Source organism: Trichoderma evansii (assembly GCF_050947405.1).
Source record: "Trichoderma evansii strain SZMC 28006 chromosome Unknown GGI43scaffold_2, whole genome shotgun sequence".
NCBI lineage: Eukaryota > Fungi > Ascomycota > Sordariomycetes > Hypocreales > Hypocreaceae > Trichoderma > Trichoderma evansii.
Window position 1 is genome coordinate 1,994,579 of NW_028145204.1, and position 21,028 is coordinate 2,015,606.

At 48.2% G+C, this 21,028-nt stretch overlaps 10 protein-coding genes across 10 annotated transcripts; 5 read left to right on the forward strand and 5 right to left on the reverse strand.

Moving 5' to 3' along the window:
* Nucleotides 1-992: 992 nt before the first annotated feature.
* GGI43DRAFT_158644 (uncharacterized protein) lies at nucleotides 993-1,436 on the reverse strand. The gene has a single exon (XM_083199532.1). The coding sequence runs from the start codon at nucleotides 1,324-1,326 to the stop codon at nucleotides 1,087-1,089; it is 240 nt and encodes a 79-aa protein (XP_083065166.1). The 5' UTR covers nucleotides 1,327-1,436; the 3' UTR covers nucleotides 993-1,086.
* A 2,847-nt stretch (nucleotides 1,437-4,283) lies between these two features.
* On the forward strand, nucleotides 4,284-4,915 carry GGI43DRAFT_379710 (uncharacterized protein; the record flags this gene model as incomplete). The annotated part of the gene is made up of 2 exons (XM_083202883.1): nucleotides 4,284-4,373; nucleotides 4,514-4,915. The coding sequence occupies 2 exons, from the start codon at nucleotides 4,284-4,286 to the stop codon at nucleotides 4,913-4,915; spliced, it is 492 nt and encodes a 163-aa protein (XP_083065167.1).
* A 551-nt stretch (nucleotides 4,916-5,466) lies between these two features.
* Nucleotides 5,467-6,524, forward strand: GGI43DRAFT_158682 (mitochondrial import inner membrane translocase subunit TIM14). The gene is made up of 3 exons (XM_083199535.1): nucleotides 5,467-5,617; nucleotides 5,769-5,896; nucleotides 5,992-6,524. Exons 1-3 carry the CDS (start codon nucleotides 5,567-5,569, stop codon nucleotides 6,128-6,130), a joined length of 318 nt encoding a protein of 105 aa, XP_083065168.1. The 5' UTR covers nucleotides 5,467-5,566; the 3' UTR covers nucleotides 6,131-6,524.
* Nucleotides 6,217-8,484, reverse strand: GGI43DRAFT_158675 (uncharacterized protein). The gene is made up of 4 exons (XM_083199533.1): nucleotides 7,824-8,484; nucleotides 7,708-7,754; nucleotides 6,964-7,650; nucleotides 6,217-6,904 (listed from the first exon to the last, which is right to left on the reverse strand). Exons 1-4 carry the CDS (start codon nucleotides 8,190-8,192, stop codon nucleotides 6,463-6,465), a joined length of 1,545 nt encoding a protein of 514 aa, XP_083065169.1. The 5' UTR covers nucleotides 8,193-8,484; the 3' UTR covers nucleotides 6,217-6,462.
* A 1-nt stretch (nucleotide 8,485) lies between these two features.
* On the reverse strand, nucleotides 8,486-11,469 carry GGI43DRAFT_158678 (ATP-dependent DNA helicase YKU80). The gene is made up of 7 exons (XM_083199534.1): nucleotides 10,830-11,469; nucleotides 10,707-10,767; nucleotides 10,131-10,640; nucleotides 9,688-10,079; nucleotides 9,418-9,629; nucleotides 8,898-9,361; nucleotides 8,486-8,838 (listed from the first exon to the last, which is right to left on the reverse strand). Exons 1-7 carry the CDS (start codon nucleotides 11,312-11,314, stop codon nucleotides 8,821-8,823), a joined length of 2,142 nt encoding a protein of 713 aa, XP_083065170.1. The 5' UTR covers nucleotides 11,315-11,469; the 3' UTR covers nucleotides 8,486-8,820.
* A 79-nt stretch (nucleotides 11,470-11,548) lies between these two features.
* GGI43DRAFT_158765 (DUF4149 domain-containing protein) lies at nucleotides 11,549-12,664 on the forward strand. The gene is made up of 4 exons (XM_083199536.1): nucleotides 11,549-11,746; nucleotides 11,821-11,854; nucleotides 11,955-12,246; nucleotides 12,325-12,664. The coding sequence occupies exons 1-4, from the start codon at nucleotides 11,700-11,702 to the stop codon at nucleotides 12,489-12,491; spliced, it is 540 nt and encodes a 179-aa protein (XP_083065171.1). The 5' UTR covers nucleotides 11,549-11,699; the 3' UTR covers nucleotides 12,492-12,664.
* On the reverse strand, nucleotides 12,606-13,433 carry GGI43DRAFT_158773 (uncharacterized protein). The gene has a single exon (XM_083199538.1). It carries the CDS (start codon nucleotides 13,234-13,236, stop codon nucleotides 12,838-12,840), a length of 399 nt encoding a protein of 132 aa, XP_083065172.1. The 5' UTR covers nucleotides 13,237-13,433; the 3' UTR covers nucleotides 12,606-12,837.
* Nucleotides 13,434-14,878: 1,445 nt separating this feature from the next.
* Nucleotides 14,879-16,456, forward strand: GGI43DRAFT_158769 (4-nitrophenylphosphatase). Its single transcript, XM_083199537.1, has 4 exons — nucleotides 14,879-15,321; nucleotides 15,387-15,408; nucleotides 15,463-15,531; nucleotides 15,585-16,456. The coding sequence occupies exons 1-4, from the start codon at nucleotides 15,253-15,255 to the stop codon at nucleotides 16,343-16,345; spliced, it is 921 nt and encodes a 306-aa protein (XP_083065173.1). The 5' UTR covers nucleotides 14,879-15,252; the 3' UTR covers nucleotides 16,346-16,456.
* GGI43DRAFT_393982 (uncharacterized protein) lies at nucleotides 16,401-18,160 on the reverse strand. The gene is made up of 4 exons (XM_083204717.1): nucleotides 17,510-18,160; nucleotides 17,363-17,427; nucleotides 17,069-17,295; nucleotides 16,401-17,003 (listed from the first exon to the last, which is right to left on the reverse strand). Exons 1-4 carry the CDS (start codon nucleotides 17,954-17,956, stop codon nucleotides 16,567-16,569), a joined length of 1,176 nt encoding a protein of 391 aa, XP_083065174.1. The 5' UTR covers nucleotides 17,957-18,160; the 3' UTR covers nucleotides 16,401-16,566.
* A 402-nt stretch (nucleotides 18,161-18,562) lies between these two features.
* On the forward strand, nucleotides 18,563-20,885 carry GGI43DRAFT_420466 (DNA topoisomerase 3; the record flags this gene model as incomplete). The annotated part of the gene is made up of 6 exons (XM_083207821.1): nucleotides 18,563-18,643; nucleotides 18,719-18,916; nucleotides 18,973-19,151; nucleotides 19,214-19,383; nucleotides 19,448-20,772; nucleotides 20,841-20,885. The coding sequence occupies 6 exons, from the start codon at nucleotides 18,563-18,565 to the stop codon at nucleotides 20,883-20,885; spliced, it is 1,998 nt and encodes a 665-aa protein (XP_083065175.1).
* Between the last annotated feature and the right edge of the window lie 143 nt (nucleotides 20,886-21,028).

Sequence of the window (21,028 nt, forward strand, 5' to 3'; positions counted from 1 at the left end):
CCCCGCCCCCGCCGCCCCCCCCCCCCCCCCCCCCCCCGCCCGCCCCCCCCCCCCGCCCCCCCCCCCCCCCCCCCCCCCCCCCCCCCCCAATAGTCTTGGACAACACACAAAAGTATCAGAGTCTGTTGGGAACCGACAAGGTGCGTCTGCCGACAGACAGAGCTACCGCGGAGCAGCAATGCTAATATTCTACAAGCTATTAGGTAGTAATACGTATGGCAGCATGCTCATACGTGTCAATTGGATAGATACGAGGTGCTACTGCCCTCTTACACGCAGCTTTTAGAGGGATATATGCATATCCTAACCAGTCTTTCCCCATCGAGTTTCCACAACAGCTTTGCCTCTTCCAGGTAAACAAGGACGACAACTGCACAACACAAATCGGCTAAATACGGCTGGTCCGGGGAATCGTTAAGCATAAGGCCAATACACGGAGGAGGCGTAGCAGAAGAGGAAGGCCCCAGATTACAGTCAGCGCCAGTACATTCAAGTACACCTTCAAGACGAAGCGGTAGGAGGAGTCAGAGCTTCGTTAGGTTCTTTGTCATCAGGTATAAAGGCAGCCCGGTTTGATGGAGACGCTGTGGATATCATGGAGCATACATGGAGACATGGAGCTGGGAATGGGGTAGCACCTCGTACGGAGTCAATTGGAATGGGCTTGCCAACAAATTACTTGTCAGGGAAAGACAAGGAAAAGGACGAGAACAACCAACAAAAGCCAACCCCTGGCGCAAGAATCTCGGAACACAAAAAAGAATCAGAAAAGAAAAAAAAGAACTGTAAGGGCCAAAGTCAAAAGCCAAAAATCTGGCCACCACCGCCACGAACAGCCAGCCACTGCGAAATAGAATCGCCAGCGGTCACTTCTCTCCGAAAGTCTACGCCTCATCATCCAGGAACCGGCGCAGCTAACTGGAGGACGCTCTCTCTGGCGGTTAGAATCTCCCACAACCAAAAGACTTCGGCTGCACAGTGCCTCCAATTTTTAGTATTCACCTAGCATCAACCCACACACACTCCATCAGCCATGGCCGCACCCCCCGGCCGTGCGCTTACGCAGGTCACGACTTCCGGCAGCGACTAGGGCAACCCGCCCATGGCACCATCGCAGGCGCATCGAGTGGCCTCAGCAAACCACATTCGCCGAGCCGTGAACCTGCCGTCTGTCTTAGCTTCGGCACAAATGCATATAACATGTGCTCTGCAGCACTGTGCAGCAGCCGGTTTCCTAATGCAGGCAGCTGTGATATAGATAAGGGCAAACGAGGCCTCCGTGGAAAACACACAAACACCATGAGAAAAAAATTTTCTTTCTCTCATGCTTTCTGGGCGTAGACTCAGGCGGCTAACATGATGATGATTAATGCCTATGATTGGGTATCTATTTTCAGCAGGCTCTGGTTTGCTCCCGTCTAGGTGCCTAACTGGACACCCCAAGCTTGGTTGATATAGATATATGGATCCCGATGTTCGGCTATACGCTTTATGTTGCCATCCCAACGCCTACGCCAACGCACGGCTGGTTTACCATCAATGCACTCAATTGGAACCTGTAATTGCAAGTGCAATTGGGCGATGCCATCCTGAAAGGTTGAAAGGATGAAGAAAAAATTTTCTCTCTGCATTCATACTCGAAACGTGTAACCATTGTGGCGAACGATGCCCAACTTTAAACCTCGAATGATGGACAGACCACAGTGGTGACATTGACAGGCATCGTGGTGGCAGAGGTAGATCGCCCAGTTGATCGCCTTGCGGGGCATGGCAGTCGGATACATTTGGTGTCTGTCGACTTAGCAGCTTAAACCGATGTGCCTGAACATCAACGACGAGCCGGCCACGAGAGGACCTGCTAGCTAGAGAAGGTCTCGACGATCAATTGTGAGGGGCACGAGCCGAGCCGACTTCTCATGACTGGTGGAGGTTAGGAAGATGGAATCATCACTCGTAACCTCCTCTTCTGTAACGGGCTTCTATTATTTTTAGGGGATTTATTCTTTTGAGGTTTGGCTAAATAATGCCTTTGTTATAATACCTTTTACTACCCACCTTTTTGATAACTGACGGGGTTTCGCATTGAAGTACACAGCGTCAGATGGATATGTCATACTGTCTCGGTGCTTTCAGCAGTAGCCAAGCGCTGCATCTCCTTAACACTACGACAAACGCCATACAATCGCCCTTTTTGCAACAATTTTTGCTTGTTGTCCTCCAAAATTAGACTGTGTGTCGTGGTGATGGCGTGCGCTGCACGTTCCGACCAACAATTCTTCAACAGCCCCTCGGTGGCTGATCGGTAACCAATCGGAGCCTGCATTTCAACTTCCAAGCGCCCTGAATCATTCTATCTCGTGCGGACGACGGCGGTCATTGGGCCGTGAACCAACCTCAACGTTTTTCTTGATCCTTTCATCGGGATCAATTGAGTGAATGAAAATAAAGAGGGAGAGGAGGGCTTGGGTATCTCGCCTAAAGCGCACGCCTCACCATCCATGATCAATCAATTACTCATGGCGCGCTTTTTTTATATACAACTTCAAAGAGGATGTGCAACCCAGAGGTGCTTAATTTGGACCTCGCCAATGATGCGCGCATGTCACGTCGTACAAAATGCACGCTCTATAAAATCGACGCCAACATGGGCAATTATCTGCAACCTGAATCAAGCAGTTGGCATATAGGCAGAAAGCTCGTGCGGCCGAGGCCCGTGAAGTTGTCTCTGGCATAAACACCCATCTCATCTGCACGCAACATCTTAGACTTTGCCGTATAGAAAACCGCAACGATATCAATGCTCCATGCTGCGCCCCCGCCAGCATGTCATTCGTTATGTAATGATGCCCAAGTTTGAGACATTGCAGTTGCTTTTCATAGAACTTTCTGTCATTTATTTGCTGAGTGCTTTTCATGGCTACACTCCTCTCGTTGTTCCAGTACAATAACATCATACTCCGTGCGTAAAGATGGCTGAGTTGGCTCCATTAACAGTACAGTGCGCAAATTCGTCAACCAAGGTACTGACGCTCGGCAGTTCGCACTGGACTACGAAAGTGCCGCTTACCTGTAGTCCGTTAATACTATGGGGCTTGAGTCTGACGCTGCCTCGACGTTTTCCCGCATCATGAAACGGATCGCGGTTTTTGCTCTGACGCTGGCGCGGCGGATGATCCTCTTTTCGTTGTCATCCGTGGTCTCTCGGAGGTAGCGGAGGACTTGTCCAGTTGCTGATGAATCAGTGTAATGGACAAAGTGTTCACCCCTGCGATTTTTACAACACAAAGTAGAAATTGGCGTTTGCATTAGATGATTCCATGGAAGCCGAACAAGGTTCAGAGGCGCAGGCACGGCTGTAGACTCGTGAGCGGCAGCCGTCCGCCACTTCCGGATGGGTGCGCGGATATGTGCTTTAGTGCTTCGATGCCGAGGGGTGTGTTTTCTCATTTGAGACTGCGGAATAGGGCGGCTTTTTCGAGTTTTGAAAAACGGTTTGCTTTATATAATTGCTCTCCAATTACAGCCTACTTAATGCTTACGTTACAATCCATTTGTCGCGACGTGAATAAGAAAGAAAGAATTACGACAAGGAAGATACCCACCAAGCCTTTAGTGAATCAATTATTGGGATCTCGATGACAGATGCTATTTCTCGATGGCCGTTAACTGTTTCAAAAGGCTGTGGATAGGGCTTGGTGGTCCACATGTCCACTAACTACAGACTCGGTACCTACAGCTGTCATATTTTCACGAGGCTTGGTGGTCTGCATGGTAGCTGGCGCCGGGATCATAATTCACCTGTCGATCACATACTTTTTTTTTCCTGCAGGTCAAACTTTTCATTCTACCAGGGGGGGTGAAGCCAACAAAAAGAAAATAAAAGACAAAAAGAGCAAATAAAAGTTTCGAAAACACGGCAAATTACTCTCAACACAGTTGCCGTTTTAGGAGGCTTTTCTTCACCTACGTCATTCCAAGTATCCACCAAATTTTTTCCCCCGTGACGTCAGCGAAGCCTCTTTTTTAGCATCACGCCCTGACAAGGGCAACCTTAAAAAAACCTGCTCGGAGCTTTTTTTTTCTTTCTCAAAAGTACGTGTACGTAATTTCTCAAAAAAGAAAGAGACGAAAAAAAACACGAACCCGCTATTTTCTACTTTTGAGGGAGTTTTCTTTTTATTGTTATTTACCCTAATCCTTTTTTTCTACACGCCCCCCTTCTTTTATACCCCTTTGGCAAAAGATCTCTTATTCTTATTGCGCAAGGTTACCTTTTTTAAGATATGCCTCAGGAGGTAGATACTCTGAGTAAAGTTGGCCGCGGTGGAGCAGGCAACTATGTTCCATCAAAGGAAGTAGCAGAAGCATCCAAAGTAAATACCAAACTTGCGATTCGTTTTCTTTACTCGGCCTTCGTTTTTTTCGTCCCTTGACGTTTGTTTTTATCTATCTGAATCTAAAGAAAGAGAACGGCCCTTTTAACCATTTTTCTTTCTCTCTCTTTCTTTTATAGGACCTCAAAGCGCAACAGCTGAGAGCCATCACCTCCGCCCCGTCCACGGCCCCATTACAAGGGTCCGCCAGGGCAGGCCGTGGAGGCGCCGGCAACTTCGCCGACCCGACACAGGCCGCGCAGATCCAGGGCCAACTCGCAGACGAGACCGATGCCGCGGTGGCATCGCGCCTGAAGAGACACCCACAGCCTCACAGAGCAGGCTGGTCTGGACGCGGCGGGGCTGGCAACTTCAACGCGGAACAGGCCGCTGAGAACGAAAGGCGGCAAGAAGAGGAGGAGAGGAGCAAGGTGGCTGAGCTGGACAAGAAGATTAAGGAGGCCGTTGAGGGGTCGTTGAGGCCTCCCGCAAAGGCACATCAGCATCAGAGAAAAGAGGAGGAAGAAGAAGAGGAGCCTTGAGGGCTTATTTGTGTGTATGTGTGTAATGAACTGCTACGACTAAGGCTATTATGAGGCCTTTAATGACCGGTGAGGATAGAATTGCGAAGCTAGATCTCCAAAATAGACGGAGACTCTACGTTTTAATGAAGAATGTATTATATAGCACTTATATCGGAGTACCATACTCCTAATAGCAATATACGTCTAGAGCACAGCAAGGCTGAATCATATCATGAACCGATAACCGTCTATATAGAGAGAGCCGCTTACCTAAGATATCTAACCACATAATAGCGCTGCAAATCAATGACAATCCAATACTTCAATTTTATTTATAGAAATGCAAATCCATTATCCTGAAGATCAATATAAAACGAAGATCGATAGTTTCAAGATACAGTAAATTAATCCAAGATTCCCCATCAGCCAATCAACACACTCAACCTCCCCTCCATCCATGCGGCCAAACCCGCCACCAAATCCACGGCTCTCGGGTCGGAAAATCCATCTCCCGCTCGGCATATCGTAAAACTTCATCGCATCGCCATCACAACCCACTTTGCATGCGCCGCAATCGCCCAAAGCCGACAAGTTAGAAATCGCCAATCCCAAACACGCATCGAAATACCTTTCTTTCGGGGCTGAAATAAGAAATATCACCCTCTCACAATGGCATCAGTATTCGCCTGGGGCACCGGTGTTGCCGTCGCCGCATTTCTCGTACGTCTTATCCAACAATCTTTCCAACTTTCCGTATAAGCGCAGAAGAGCAAATCATACAACCTCAGCGCATCCCGTTTGCAACATACCTACATACAGCCACAGATACATACATAAAACAAAGACAAAAAGCTAACACTTCATCTCACAGGGCCGAGCCGGTTTCGTCGCCCTTCGTCGCTCCCGCGGCGGCGTTGGTGCTATGGGCAAAGCTTTTTACAAGGGCGGATTCGAGCCCAAGATGACCAAGAAGGAAGCTTCGCTCATCCTATCGCTCAGGTACGCATGAAACCTCCGCACAGTACTCTTTCTATTTCCAACAATTCAAACTGCGCAATTACAAAACATGGATGATTCTAATGCGAATTGTACAGTGAGCGATCCATCACAAAAGACAAAGTTCGCAAAGCGCACCGAACGCTTATGCTCTTGAACCACCCCGATCGAGGTGGCAGTCCGTACTTGGCGACAAAAGTCAACGAGGCGAAGGAACTACTGGATAAAACGACATGAGCGAAACTGTACGAGTAGACTACAACAAACGCAACGACCGGCCACATACCCCACGATGTAGCGTATTATATAGAGCACCGAGGTCACGACACCGCCGCGTTGGTAATGGAGAGAAAGAACCGGAGTAGCCGGTGTGTATATGCCTTGTACGATATTCGTTTTCCATAGCGATGGCGTTGGTGGGTTGGTGGGCTGAATTTGAAAGCTATCTAAGCAACACACAGCTAAAGGTGTGGGAAGATTTAGAAGGGAGGACTAGCTACATAACAGATTTGCGGCTTCCAACTCAAAAATAAAAAGAAAGAAAAATGGTAATTCTCATCTCAAGATTGTTATGCCCATGGATCATTCTCAATCGCCAGCTCCTGTTGCTGTTTTACGCCTAGCAGGGCCGGTGTGTATTCTTCTCCTTTCGCCTTTACTTCCTTTTCTCGAATCTCCTCAATGGCAACGCCGATGAGGGCGCGGAGAGTGAACACAGCATCGTTGCCAGCGTTGTGCAAGTGCTTGCTCTGGATAAGCAGGTCGTTGAGAACATGATGAAGGCTTTTCCCTTGCTCAGACGCTCTCCAAGCCTGGTGGATCTCTTTTGTGTCCAGCTGCTCGATAAGGCCCTGTATTGCCAGTACTTCAAAACCTACACTTGAAAGGTATTTGATATCCTGGCGAGCATCATGGGCGACAAATACCAGCTTGCGCTTGTCCCTGAGATAGGGTTCCAAGATAGATTCAATTGCTTCGGGAAGTTCGCATTCTTCTGGAAAGGTACTTGCTCTGTTTCAACATGTTAGCAAGAATATGTGCACATGACGAGTTGACAGCGTGATGAATACCCAAAATCGAAGTAGCTGGGACATCCACGGACGAAACGATGATTCACGAGGCCCGAGTATTCTTTGGTTCGCAGATGGTAAGCTTTGATAAACTGCCACCAGTTTTGACCACTAGGCCCTGATTGCACGCCGTGGAGGTCTCTGACATCTAGGATGGCGATTCCAATCTCAGAAATGGGATTCGGTGGCATCTCGATGGCTTCAACGTCCATGCAAACAAAGACAACATCTCCAACTGCGCGAGCGTTTTTACCCTGCAGATGAAGAAATTCTTGAGCCTCGAGAAGCATTCGTTCTCGGTCCAGCTTCTGCTGGGCGGCCTTTCTGGATTTATTCTTCTTCTTGTCTGCGGAAGCAGGCTTTGGCGCCATCATGCTCCAAAGAGCCTCCCAATCTTGCTGAATGGCACCATGTGCTTTTTGGAAGTTTTCTCGATCCTCTTGCTGAAAATCTGGAAATTTTTCCACTTCAAAATATTTCTGATCTCTCGATCTCTGTAGATATCGAGGCCGTGGAGTGTCTCCTTGGCCAAATCTCATATAGAAGCGATCTTGATTCGTTCCTCCCGGAATTGCGAGAGAGGTTCCAAGTTCTCTGTTGATACTCCTTAAGAAACCTTCAAATTGTACTGTGGGTACCATCACACGAGGCTTCTCGGTAGACTTCTCAGGATGATATACATAGAAGCTGCTACAGTATTAAACATGCGTCTCTGAAACAGTGACGATTTCCGGGAGCACTTACAAGTCCCAGACTCTACCCTCAAGAATTTTGTCAAAGAACGGCTTGGCCTGAATATTGCGTCAGCTATGCGTTATTTTCTTTGTTTGATCCATGATGAAAGCAATGTCTGCACGTACACGAGGTCTGTTTGCCTTGCCGATGAAGTGATCGGGATAAGTCTGAATGACTCTCCAGGAGCAAAAGTCGATGGTCTCCTCTGCAGGCTCTCCAGTAATGAAATTCGAACAGTCTAATGCTACCAATGGGGGTAACTCTTTGACCTCTTCACGTGTGGCCTGCTTCTCTGTCGGCGGATGGGCAGTGGAATTCCAAGCGTCGTATCCAGCATCGTATGAAACAGCATCCTTGCCCTCCACCTGCGGCGGCACCACAGTAGGAAACTCATCTTCAGAATCGACCTCGTCGCGCACATGGTCGCCGTATTGAACGTTGACGCCTAGGTCCTTGAGCTTCTCTAAGCGAGCTCCAAATGATAATGCAGACATGTTGAAGCTATTGAGTAGCCGCTGCGATGAAGAAAATTGGATGAAAATTGGATGAATTTGGCAGAAACAAAAGAGAAAGAAAAAGTTAACAAAGAGTCTTAGAAAATAAAAAGAAAAGAAAGTGTGTTGGGCGGGCAAAGTGAAGGACAAAGTGAAAGGAAATTGACGTGCCGCTGATTGGGCAAATTGGCTGAGGCAGGTTAGGCAGGTGCTGTTGACGGCTGCGTGCAGTAGGTCACACAATGATGGGAGAAAAAAATTTGGATGGTAGCAAACAGCAACAATTATTAATGGAGTGACTGGTATCGGAATGAAGACAAATACAAATGCTCAAATGCTGAGAATAGAATCATTATATTGCGGTGGTGGCACAATCTGAGGCCGGGAGTAGTACCAGCTTAAACAGTAAACAAACACGCCGTTGCCGTAATGCGGCCAGGAGGCAATAGAAGCCCTCTTTGCTGCTCTTCCATCTGCCCTTCGTCATATCATATAATACAAGTGTTTCTCCCTCTCTCTTTATAAAACATATTTTCGGCCTTTGGATGATATATCATCTGCGTACACGGTACCAGAATTATTCTGTACTTGTGAAACCTAAAGAAATGACACTTCCGGTCGTTGCACTTCATCTCGACTTGTAGAACTATCCCACAAATTAGCAAACAATAGTCACGCAGACTGGCAGTAAGCTGCACTACTCACCTCATCTGCCTCTTCGAGAGTAACCGTGGATACCTCTGACTGGCTTTGGTTGATCAATCCCAATTTTGCCCATCTCATCTTGAACCAGAAATCCCGTCGATCGCCACCCAGAGCTCCAGAGAGTAGATTCTTCTTCAAGTCACGTACAAAGTCGTTGTACTGACCGGGCTCTTCCAGATTTGTGAGCTCCTCACGCATTACACCGATGCTCTCCATTGCCTGGGCATATTTGTTATCTCCAAAGCTATCCGTGATGAGAGATCGCACAATTGCTCCCATTTGCTTTATCGCATCAGCAATCTGCTCGACTTCTTCTGATGAGTTCAAAGCTCGTTTGAAATCAGGAATTGCATTATCAGGGCTAATTGATCCCTTCTTCTCTCCTCCTAGCAGAGCGTCCACGTCCAGGCCTGAGATAGGCTTAACGGCTTCTCTTTGACGTTTGCCTTTAGCTTTGGGTGGTACTGCAAAAATATTAGCTAATAAAATCTTGAGAGTGTGGGGAGGAATGTATACTCGCCTTTCTTCACGTCGGCAGCTTTAATTAGAGAATCAATCTTAGCCTGCACAGTCTCCACCAGTTCTGTGGGAGGTGCTGCGAATCTGAGCAAAACAGATGGTATTTCTGGCACAGGTCTCTCCGGGTGGACCGCCCGCTGCTTGATCGCATGATTGATGCGATGAATTGCAGGGTTATAAATTTCATCAATGGAAGCATACTCGGCCGGCTCTCTAATGAAAGGAGGTGAGTTAGCAGATCAGAACGTCCACTGCAACAGTCCATGCTTACCCGTCTTGGTCAATGCCATAGTTGGAAATATCCATGGCATCCACATAATCGCTCATTGCCTGGTTGAGTTCATCTGATGGCAACAGGCGGTGCTTGGTAATTGTTTGACCGCTCACAGTAACAACTCTGTCCAGAGGAGGGAACTGATACGACCTAACATCTTCTGCAAACGGTAGAGGTACGTCATATAGACAAACATAATTAGGCTCCATATAGGGCATCAATAGCACCATTATAGGATCTTTCTCGTCTTTTGTCACCAGACGAGCCACAGCGTAGGAATCAAGCTCTGACAATGCCCATACTAGAGAGCTGAATGCCAGTTCTGACTTCTCATCGTACTTGGCTGCGATGGTAACACATGATTCGCCGAGATTGAGGAGCGGCTCATACTAGAAGATAGTCAGCAGAAACACTACCAGACATAAGAAATAAATCATTACCTTTTCTTTAGGTATAAAGCCAATGATCTTGAAGCTTTTCTGTGTCTGTATTTTGGTAATGTTATGATCAGACTCGCTAATGTGCACGGCTGTCCTGCCGTATTCGTACCCCTTGGCTAGAGATTCAAACTCAACATCGCGCTTGCCGCCGGGGGCATCTGGGTCGTTGACTTTGTATGTTCTGGTCTGCTTAACGGCTGTGAGCTCTACCCCATCCATCTGCTCATCATCCGCCGCCTGCGAAGGCCCAGCTTGCTCCTCTTTGACTACAGTGCTGGCTGTTACCGGCCTGGCGAGATGAGTTTTAAAATATCTTTCAACGCGGATTTCAACAACTGCGGGGGCGTTCTTCGGGTCTCCCAGAGTCAGGGTACCATCGTATGTCTTGTATGGCTTGACTGATTTGGCTCGTGGCTCATTCATATCATCAATAGCTTCGACTATGGAGGCAATTCTGGCGTCTTCACCACAGCCTTCCACGAGCTGTCTCAAGGTCTCTTCATTTTGTTTCTAATTCACGCGTTAGAGATAGCTGTGAAAAGAAACATATCGTAAAGACGATATTATCTTTAATACCTTCACTGATGATTTATCTTCTTCTTTATAACCGTAGTCGGGGGCATCAAAGTCGACGCCCCTTGTGTGATAGTCAGCACTAAAACTGCGAGGGCCTGGCCATGAAATGCTGCTTCAACTCACAAGACAGTCAACTCAATCTTTGAGTCCTTCATTTTCCGTGCAATATCACTGATATCATCTGGGTCTATCTCGCCGTGACCGTCTGTAACGAGACAAATCTGCCGCTTCCACTTATTCTTCTTGGTATAGGTGTCAATCATATCGACCGCAATCACAATGGCTGATATGGCATCGCCTTCTGATGTCTTGCTCGGCTTTATCTTGGACTGGAGAGATTTCAGGCTGGACATTGACATTGGGCCCAGCGGCTGCAAGATGGAGATGTGATCGTAGCCATCTTCCGCCAGAGTATGGTTGGTCTCATCGGTTCTGAGTCCCACAACGCCAACACACAGCGTCTTGCGGTTCGAGGCCACAACATTACTGATCTTATCCCACACATAGCTCATGCTCCAATCAAGATCAGACTCATTTCGCCCTCCATTGGCGGCTTTCATGGACGCGCCAAGGTCAATGATAAAAACGGTGGATTCCTTGTCCGCCATCTTGAATAAGCTCAACGTTCTTGTTCCAATTGAGAGTAGAAAAGGGGGAAGAAGAAGGAAGGAAATGAAAGAAAGGATAAAATCATCAATTCGTTGTCTATGTCATTCCACACATCAACCAGCCCTTTTTTATAGCAGCAGCTGATAGGCCCGCCCCTCGCTCAAGCTTTAGGCAGACGAGGCCGTTGGTGGAGTACAAACGCGCAGGTATCGCGATGTCACGTGATCCGACCGGGGACACATGCATGCATGTCGGGCGAGGTAGGATCCGGTTGTCAGAGGGTCAAACACATAAGAAGTTGTCCCGCGTATCACCTCATCCTGAGGTATTTTACTCCTTTCATCAGTCTTTGGTAGTATTGGCTCTCTCTGGAAGAAAGCAACAATGGCTGGCTCAATTATTGCTTCTGTGGCCCCGTACCACATTATATCGTGGGTGCTCGATCTCGGATCCCTGCTCAAGTGCATCATGGGCTAATGCTAGGCTCCGGCGCTCAACGACGTAGTTACGGTACCGTCTTGGGAACAACTTTCTTTCACGTATGTTAGGAAAAGATGGTTTTCATCTCTTTTTTTCTTCCCAATTGTGTGCTTTGTTAGACCATGAACCCGTGCAATTGCTTACACTCTGCCACTGCAGACCTTTGTCACTACTGTCATCATGATCCGCTCGGTCGATATCAAAACCTTCTCAGCTGTCCTTATTAACCTGTGGCCCTACTACTTTGGCGTACAAGCTGCTGGCTCTGCTGTCCTTGCTTTTACATATCCCGGAAGCTCGCTCACCCAGACTGGCATTAGCGGCTTCCTTGCGCCTTCAAGCCGGTGGGGTACCTTGGTGCCCATTGCTGCCACCTTTGTCAGCAGCATCGTCAACCTCTTTGTGGCCCTCCCCGCCACTCTCAAGGTTGAGAAGGAGCGCTATGGACAAGGTAATTCATGCTATTCCATCCCAATGCTTTAACGGTAGCCTTTAGAGCCCAAAGCTGATATTAGTCTCTACCCAACAGCCAAGCGAGACGGAAAGGAGTGGTTCGAGAAGGAGGGTGCCTCGCCTGAAATGCAGGCTCTGAACCGCAAGTTCGGTGTGCTGCACGCTGTCACTTCGACCCTTAACCTGACCAGCTTCTTCGCTACTGTGGCCTATGGCTTCACACTGGCTCGTCGCTTCCAGTAAAAAATCAACGGTATCATACCACTGCAGATGTCACCGAATATCTATTATTATTATTATTGCTCATTGGCGTAGACCTGAGCCAACTCCACTCAAGTACAGTAGAAAAAGGATTGTCACTAGTTATGCAATACAAATCAAAGCCCCAGGGTGCACATTCGTCATAAGAATTCAATTTTATAAACCCGAAAAATATCTCTAGCCTGCTGATGCTCTATTCCGCAGTAGCCTGTCGGAAACTCTCTATGGGTATAACGTTCTCCCAACCGTTGCGCCACGCAAATATGAACCAAACATTGCAAAGTGGACGTAAATTCGTCAGTGTAACCATCGCCATCGTCATTGTCATTCATTTCCTGCCGGCATCCTTCTGCAGTGTGCTGTCGTGAAAGGCCAGCAGTTCTCGCTTGGCCGCCTCAAAGTCCCTTGTCTTCTGCTCCTTGTCGTCGGGCCGGGATGCAGCGATCTGTGCCCTCTTTTGGTTTGCCTTCATCTGGCCCTGGAGACTCCATCTCCCAGGCTGGCGTTCAAGAGCCTCCTCGACGTCGATATCCTTAGCGGGCTGGGGATACTCTCGTAAAAGAGGTGGCAGAGGGTTTGTCGAGACTTTGGGTGGGACACCGCCGATAAACTCGCGGGCCTCTAACGTAGGTGTTGAGACGACAGAGACAGAGGGAGTTGAAAAGTTGCTGGTGGAAAGACTGAGTGACTCAGTGGTCAGGCGAGGGTTTGGTGACTTGGTATCCATGGATACTGTGGAGATGTCTTGCGACTCGTAGAGGACGGGAAGTAATGGTCCAGGTAAGATGCTGGCTTTCGTCGCTAGGAATACAGAGTTATTGCGCGAAGTAGTAGCGAATATATGTATGATTTGTCAAGTTCAATAGGTTTCTAGAGATTGAAGAGGTGGGAGGGTAGCAAGTATTTGTAGCTGGCAAAGAAATTTTTTAGTTCCCTGGGAAGCTCCTATTTTTATTCTACTTTTTCTCGGTGCTTTATCGTAGCCTCTCAGAGCTCACGAGTCAAGCTCCAGTCTCTAGTATAGCCCATTTTACAATGCATGCAGCAAGTGTCTCCGCCGTCAGGCTGGATGAGTCTTGCTGTCTCATTAAACCTTTAGAACCTAAGCGATATTTGGCACATGTGCTACGCCAACACGTCATCGCCGACGGCTACACGTTTTTCTCGGGCCCAGCTTGGTGTTTCTTCCCGTAGCTCCGGTAAATTTTACTATGAGCGCCTCATAAAAAAAGCCACTGTCTACTTGTGATCTACAGACCAAAACGCCGTCTTATCTCCTGTCTGGCAGGGTTTTCCTTCGGTTCAGCCGGGCTGGCGCCGCTCGGGATCCATAATTCGGTCGCGCCTTGCCTCATTCATCACCTATCCAGGGTCCTCTTCATTTGTATCGGCTACGGCGATCGGCCAATGCACTAGAGATGCTTTGCCGATAAGAGTGCGGTATCGAAACTCGGGCTGTTTAACCCTTGTATAGTGCGTGACCTCGAGCATCACATATAGTAGTGCCGGTGCTCTATTAATACGAGTCTCCTTTTCGACGGTGAGATGGCTTACACCGAGGGCAGAGACATCATGAGATGTAAAGGGAGCAGTGTTATGCTTTTCAGCGGCGCAGCTGTATACGAGTTAAAGCAGCCCACTGTCCTCAGCCGGTGAACACGTTACGCCGCAGATACCTACTCAATATTATCATCAAATTTCGGTATTCTAAGAGGCTAGGACACTCGTACGCCCAATGCTGCCTGCAGACATGCTTCAGGCTTCTATTGATGTCTAATTATCAGCTCAGTTGGCTTCAGGCTAACCAAGGTGACGACTGCATGTTCAAGTATACGATGAGACTTCGCCCAAGAGTACATGTAGCTACTACAACTTACATGCAGTTTTCATCGGATGCTGCCTACTCCCGTGACGGAATACCCATGCTTTCAGCGTTCATCATTTCATGTATGAATGCCAGTAAGGCCGCAATACATCCTGCAGCCGTCTCATAACGCACTCTAAACATCTTCAGCGGATTGTGATCTCGATGCAGGAATATCCATTACACAGAAATAACCCCCACGATCACGTCCATTGGCATAGAGGTCCATTAGCTCCATACAGACGCCCGCTCGACTATGGCCCAACGACAGAGGAGACTACATGTATGTACTCCGTATAAGCGATTAACGTTAGGCTTCAAGTCAACTACCTGCAACGGTACCCGGAATCAAAAGAATCCCGGATCTTCGTAACCGTCTAAGCCGAGGTTGACTTTCATAGTTGAGCCTCTTTCACGGCTCGCATTTAGTGCCACAGAAAAACGCCATCTTTGTGGCGTCGTATTGTCTCTGAAGGCCACCCTTATGACGTCGTTTGGCGCCGATATTTTCGCCTCCGAAGTCGCAAGACTTCAGCTACTTACCCTACACATATCTAGCAAAAGTCGCCGAGATCACAGAATGCAATCGAATCTCACCCGTGCTCGTAGAAATAAGCTGATTGAATGATGAAAATCCTTCTTAACTAAAAATAGCGTTGCAATGATCCTCTTGGATACAACGCTGCAGCTTATTCCAGCAGGTACAGCATAGATTTGCTGGGCGGAATACTACTGACTAAGCACGATATTACGCCGTACCAAGAAAACACATACTGACTCATTATTAAGAGCCTATTCACCGCTCGGTTAAAGATTGTTTAATTGAGACGGGTTTCTCATTCAGGCTCAATTCTTCACCATCATAGAAAGTTGGACAAAATGGCCGCAACGCCGAAATACCTCACCGGCGACAAGGCCGGGATCAACGAGTTTATTGACAAATTTGACGTGAGTGATTTTATCTTTTGCTTCAGACCCACGTTTATGACAACTCACTCACATGAAAACCATAGACTTTCTTGTTCGACTGCGATGGTTAGCAGACTCATATTTTTTCTTGAAAATTTAAGCAAAATCTCACATAACTAGGTGTATTATGGAACGGAGACCATGTGTACGAGGGCGTCCCTGAGACAATTGCATTTCTCAAGTCAAAAGGTCAGATACCGAGAGAGATCCGAAACCACTGGACTGAGACTCACCGCTCACAGGCAAGAAACTTGTATTTGTAACAAATAACTCTACAAAGTCACGGCAAGACTATGTTAAGAAGCTCACCAAGCTGAACATCCCCTGTGAGGCCGAAGATGTCTTTGGCTCCTCCTACTCCGCCGCCATCTACATCAACCGCATCCTCAAGCTGCCTCCTGGTAAGAACAAGGTCTTTGCTATCGGTGAATCTGGCATGGAGGTAGAGCTGGCCTCGGAGGGCATCCCATTCATCGGTGGAACAGATGCCAGCTTCAGGAGGGACATCACACCGGCTGACTTTGAGAATATTGCCAACGGCTCGATGCTGGATCCCGAAGTTGGCGTTGTCCTGTGCGGCTTGGATTTCCACATCAACTACTTGAAGATTGCGCTCGGCTTCCACTACGTCAAGAAGGGCGCCGTCTTCCTGGCGACAAATGCGGATTCTACTCTGCCCATGCACCACGAATTCTTCCTTGGCGCTGGATCATGCATGATCCCCCTTGCCTACGCTCTTGGCGAGCAGCCCACGGTTCTCGGAAAGCCCAGCCAGGCCATGATGGATGCTGTTGAGGGCAAATTTCAGCTTGACCGTGCCAAGACCTGCATGATTGGAGACAGACTAAACACGGATATCAAGTTTGGTATTGAGGGAAAGCTTGGAGGAACGCTGCATGTATTGACGGGTGTTCATCAGAAGAAGGACTGGGATCGCGAGGACGCAGTCGCCGTGCCGGCTTACTACGCTGATAAATTGGGTGATCTTCTTCAAGGTGCATAGAAACATTTAGACTGGACTCTAGATTAGATTTCTTTTAGACATGGTATGATATGATAGACAAAAAAGGATATCCTAGATCAACTTTTCCAAGCTGCCCTCCCAAGTTTTCATGAATGACATAGTGAACCATAATCTCGTAAAGCTTCCCTTTCATAATTACGCCGACAGAGCAAGGTCATTAGACTTGAGGAATTTATGACTGCGTATATTACTTGCCCATTTCAGCCCGACTTCTTCTTGGAGGACTTTTCCTTAATCTTCTGCTCTGCACGCTTAACCACGTCGCTCGACCTGATGACTTTTGGCGAGGGGGTCCTGTAAGCGGCCAGCGTCTTGGGGATGAACATGCCAACGTGCTTCTGGTACGCCTTATACTCTGGGTACTTTCCGGCAGTGATCTTCTCAGTGAGGTTGGTGGACCCTTGGAAGAGCAAAACGAGGAGGACAGCGCCGGTGCCGGCCCAGCTGTACGGAGTGTTGGCGGCAAAACAGCTCCATGAGTAGAGAATAAACCAAATAGACTGCTCGGCAAAGAAATTGGGGTGTCGGCTGTATGCCCAGAGACCCTTTGCGACAAAGCCCCTCTCTAGCTCAGCCGGGGTATATCCACGGGCGACTTCATCAGTCTCCTCATAATCGTATTTGGCGTTTTGGTAAGCTACTAGCATGTTAGCGGAAAGGGCACTACTTTGATGAAAACAAGATTTGAGATTAACGGCATACCCCATTGCTGGCCATCGCTTATCCATTCGCTGGCGACAAGAAGGACCTCGACGGCGAAAAAGACCAGATCAACTAGTTGAATGCCAGGCTCCAATTGAGACGATAGTAAGATGACGTACGCTGGTACGCAAGAGAAGAGAAATAGGAGAATGCACTGGAAAAATGAGATGAAGGTAACGTTGAAGATGAACCAAACGATTGAGTTGAGTTTCGCCTTGACAATCATCCTATTAAAAAATTAGTTCTCTTTGAGCCATTTCGTGTGAGACAGAGAGGGAGGGAGAGCGTCTTTACCATCTGTAGTCCTCTGAGCCAATCTTGTAGCCGCCGCGCCTCCAGTAGTTGTAGGTCAGTCGAATCTGAAACAAGTATCCATGTCAGCAAAATTTTCTTGATTCGCTGTGTGAGACCCAGACAGAGGATATAAAGATTCAGTCTTACACTCCAGATAGTTGTAAATGCGGCAATCAAATCCACTCGATCATGCGGCAGACCAGCCAGACGAGCCCATACCGCGATGTGGACAACAAAGACATTTGGCAAGATGCTCCACAGGCGGTCAACCTGAGAGTAGTTGCGGTTGATCTCGGACGCGATCAGAGTAATAAGCCCAAAGACAAGAGAAAGGGAAAATCCAGAAATCAGTGGGTTCGTCGTAACATAGGCCGACTTCAAGCCATCGAGACTGTCAATGTTGGCCCAGATCTTGTAGGGCAGCTCGTAGAAGTGCGGTATGAAAGGCTCGATGACCTTGGAGTAGTCGACGCACTCGTGCAGAGATTTCACCTGCGGCAGCACCATTACGGGGGCTTTCCAGATGTTGAACGAGCTGAAGAGCTTGTCGAGAGCGGGCACCGCCCCCGTCATTGATTTTATATAGTTGGCCATCGCGCGTATGGTATTACAGTATCGCGGGATGAGTGACTGCCGTTGTCCAGTATGAAGGTTGTGAGCGTGGCGACCAATAAAGGGGGCCGAGCCGCCATTATTTCTTAGCTCGTTGTCCGATTGCTTTAGCAGCGTGCGTTGCTGCTGATCGAGGCGCGGCTTAGCGTCGTGTTTCAGCGCGCGTTGCCTCAAACTCCAGTGCTGTGATGCGCTGACCATTGCATTGAGGGCGCCCGCCGTAACACTGAGCTTATATTAGGCAGAGGGAAGCTAGCGGGTGGTGGGGCTACATTGTAATGGAGGCGAATGTACATGGGCCATGTACCTTGCATTGGTTCATGCCAGGCAAAATCTTAGCTTCTGCTATTGCTTGAGCGCGCAGCTGTCGAGAACCAGCCTCGTCTTCTCGACAGCTTGGGCATCAACTGCGCAGAATGACAGCTGAGACAATCTTTACATATTGGTGACCTATAGACGGCAGGCGGGGTTGATGTGCAGCCGCATTCAGGGAGTGGGAAAAATTGATGAGAGACGTGAATCTGAGTAGAGTATATGAGATTCACCCAGCCTCGCCTTTTCATCAATTCGTGTCCTAGACTGGGAAATATGAGAGTCCTCTGCGTGGCTGAGAAGCCATCGATTTCCAAGGCTGTGGCCGGCCATCTCTCTGGAGGATCCTTTTCAACAGTGCGTACATGTAGCTCCTAGAATCACAGCTCAACCGTGTTTTTATACACTAGGCTAACGTGAATGCTACACAAGCATAACACACGCAACAAGTTCATCAAGAATTACTCGTTTGACTTTGACTTTGGCCAACAATGGGGAAGCTCATCCGTCACCATGACCTGCGTTACAGGCCATCTCACCAATGTTGAGTTCACCAACGAGTACAAGAACTGGAGTCACCCACCACCAGAATCACTCTTCAATGCACCAATTGTCACGAATGTTCATGATGTGAGTAACTCTAGCATTGTGCAATGGAATATGATATAATATTGACCATTGGATAGGACAAAAAAGACATTGCCAAGAACATAGCAGATCAAGCCAAGTATGCTCGTCTGCTGGTGATATGGACTGATTGCGATCGAGAGGGAGAGCACATCGGACAGGAGATTGTTGATGCGGCAAAGGTGGGCAACGCTGCGATCCTCGTGAAGCGTGCTAGATTCAGCAATGTGGAACGAGCGTATGTATTCGATGCAAGATTCTGTATATTGATATGCTGTATACTGACACTTTGATTCTTAGCCATGTGTTATCAGCCGCCAGACGACTTGTTGAGTTAGACGAGAAGCAGGTCAATGCTGTTTCAGCAAGAATTGAGTTGGATCTTCGAATTGGATACGCGTTTACGCGTTTCATAACAAATAATCTCAAGCATTTAGGAGGACCTCTGGCAGATCTGGTTCTTAGCTATGGTAACTATTCTCTCTCTATCCATCACAATGGTGTCTTTGACCTTGGGCTAAAGCAACTATATAGGATCATGCCAATTTCCAACTCTGGGATTTGTGGTAGATCGGTATTTTCGCGTCAAGAACTTTGTCCCTGAGCCGTTCTGGGGGATCTCGTTGACGCATAACAAAGAGGGCAAACAAGTTCGCTTCTCCTGGGCTAGAAATCGTCTCTTTGATAGAATGACGGCTGTGTTGCTATACGAGAGATGCCTTGACGCAAAGAAAGCCAAGGTTACCAAAGTACAGGAAAAGCCGACCCGAAAATTCAAGCCACTGCCTCTCACCACTGTTGAGCTTCAAAAGGCGGCGACTCGTCTACTTCGAATGTCTGGTCAGCAGGCCATGACAATAGCAGAAGGCCTCTACAACAAAGGATTCATAAGCTATCCGAGAACAGAAACTGATCGTTTCGACAAGGGTATGAATTTGAGAGCTCTGGTTCAGAAACAGACTACAGACCAACGCTGGGGCCCTTTTGCCCAAGGACTCGTCAACGGCGGCTTTCAACAACCAAGGGAGGGAAGACACGACGACAAAGCCCATCCACCTATCCATCCTATTGCACATGTAGCACCATCTGTATTGACCTACGACGAAGGACGCTTATACGAGTATGTAACGCGTCGGTTCCTCGCATGCTGCTCCGAAGATGCCAAAGGTATGGCAACCGATATTGAACTCCAATTTGGAGACGAGTATTTCAGCACACGAGGAATTATTGTACTTGAAAGGAACTACTTGGACGTCTACGTATACGAAAACTGGAACAATACCACAGAGCTACCACCATTCACCGTTGGAGAGCAGTTTGAGCCCACAGAAGCAATGATGACAGAAGGCAAGACGTCACCGCCAAACTACCTTACCGAAGCAGACCTCATTGCCCTCATGGACGCCAACGGCATCGGAACCGATGCCACAATGGCGGAGCACATACAAAAGATCCAGGACCGAGAATACGTAGCCACGATAGCGAGGGGAAACGACACAGCCGAGCAAGGAGGAGACGACGACGAAGCAAATGGGGCACCGGCTGCACGAGGCGGGGGCCGCGGTCGTGGAAGAGGAGGTCGAGGCCGAGGAGGAGGCGGCTCAGCAAGAGGAGGGGGACGAGGAAGTGGACTCAAAGTGTTCGTGCCAACTCAGCTTGGCGTAGCCCTTATCCTGGGCTTTGACCGGATGAGCTTCGAAATGAGCCTTGGCAAGCCCTTTTTGCGCAAGGAAATGGAGCTTCAGATGAAGGCCATTTGTGAGGGGAGCACAACACGCCGGGCGGTTCTCGAACAAAGCATTGCCCAGTACAGGCAAGTGTTTTTGCAGTCACAAGAACAAGTGGGAGTTCTTAAGCAGGTAAGTAACAGCTACTCGACTTGCGACTCTCTATAAGTATAACTGTTTAATAACGTTTATATATCTAGGCTTGCCGCGAGTTTGTCTTTGGCCAGAGAGTAGGAGGCGCATAGTTGTCATGACTCATATAGCTTACAGTCTCATTTCATTGCATGGCGAGCATGTCCTTTTGCTTTTGAGTAATGCCATATACTAATTGCCCCTTTATCATATAAATCGTTCGATGTACATATAATTCTCGATCTCAATAAGGGGG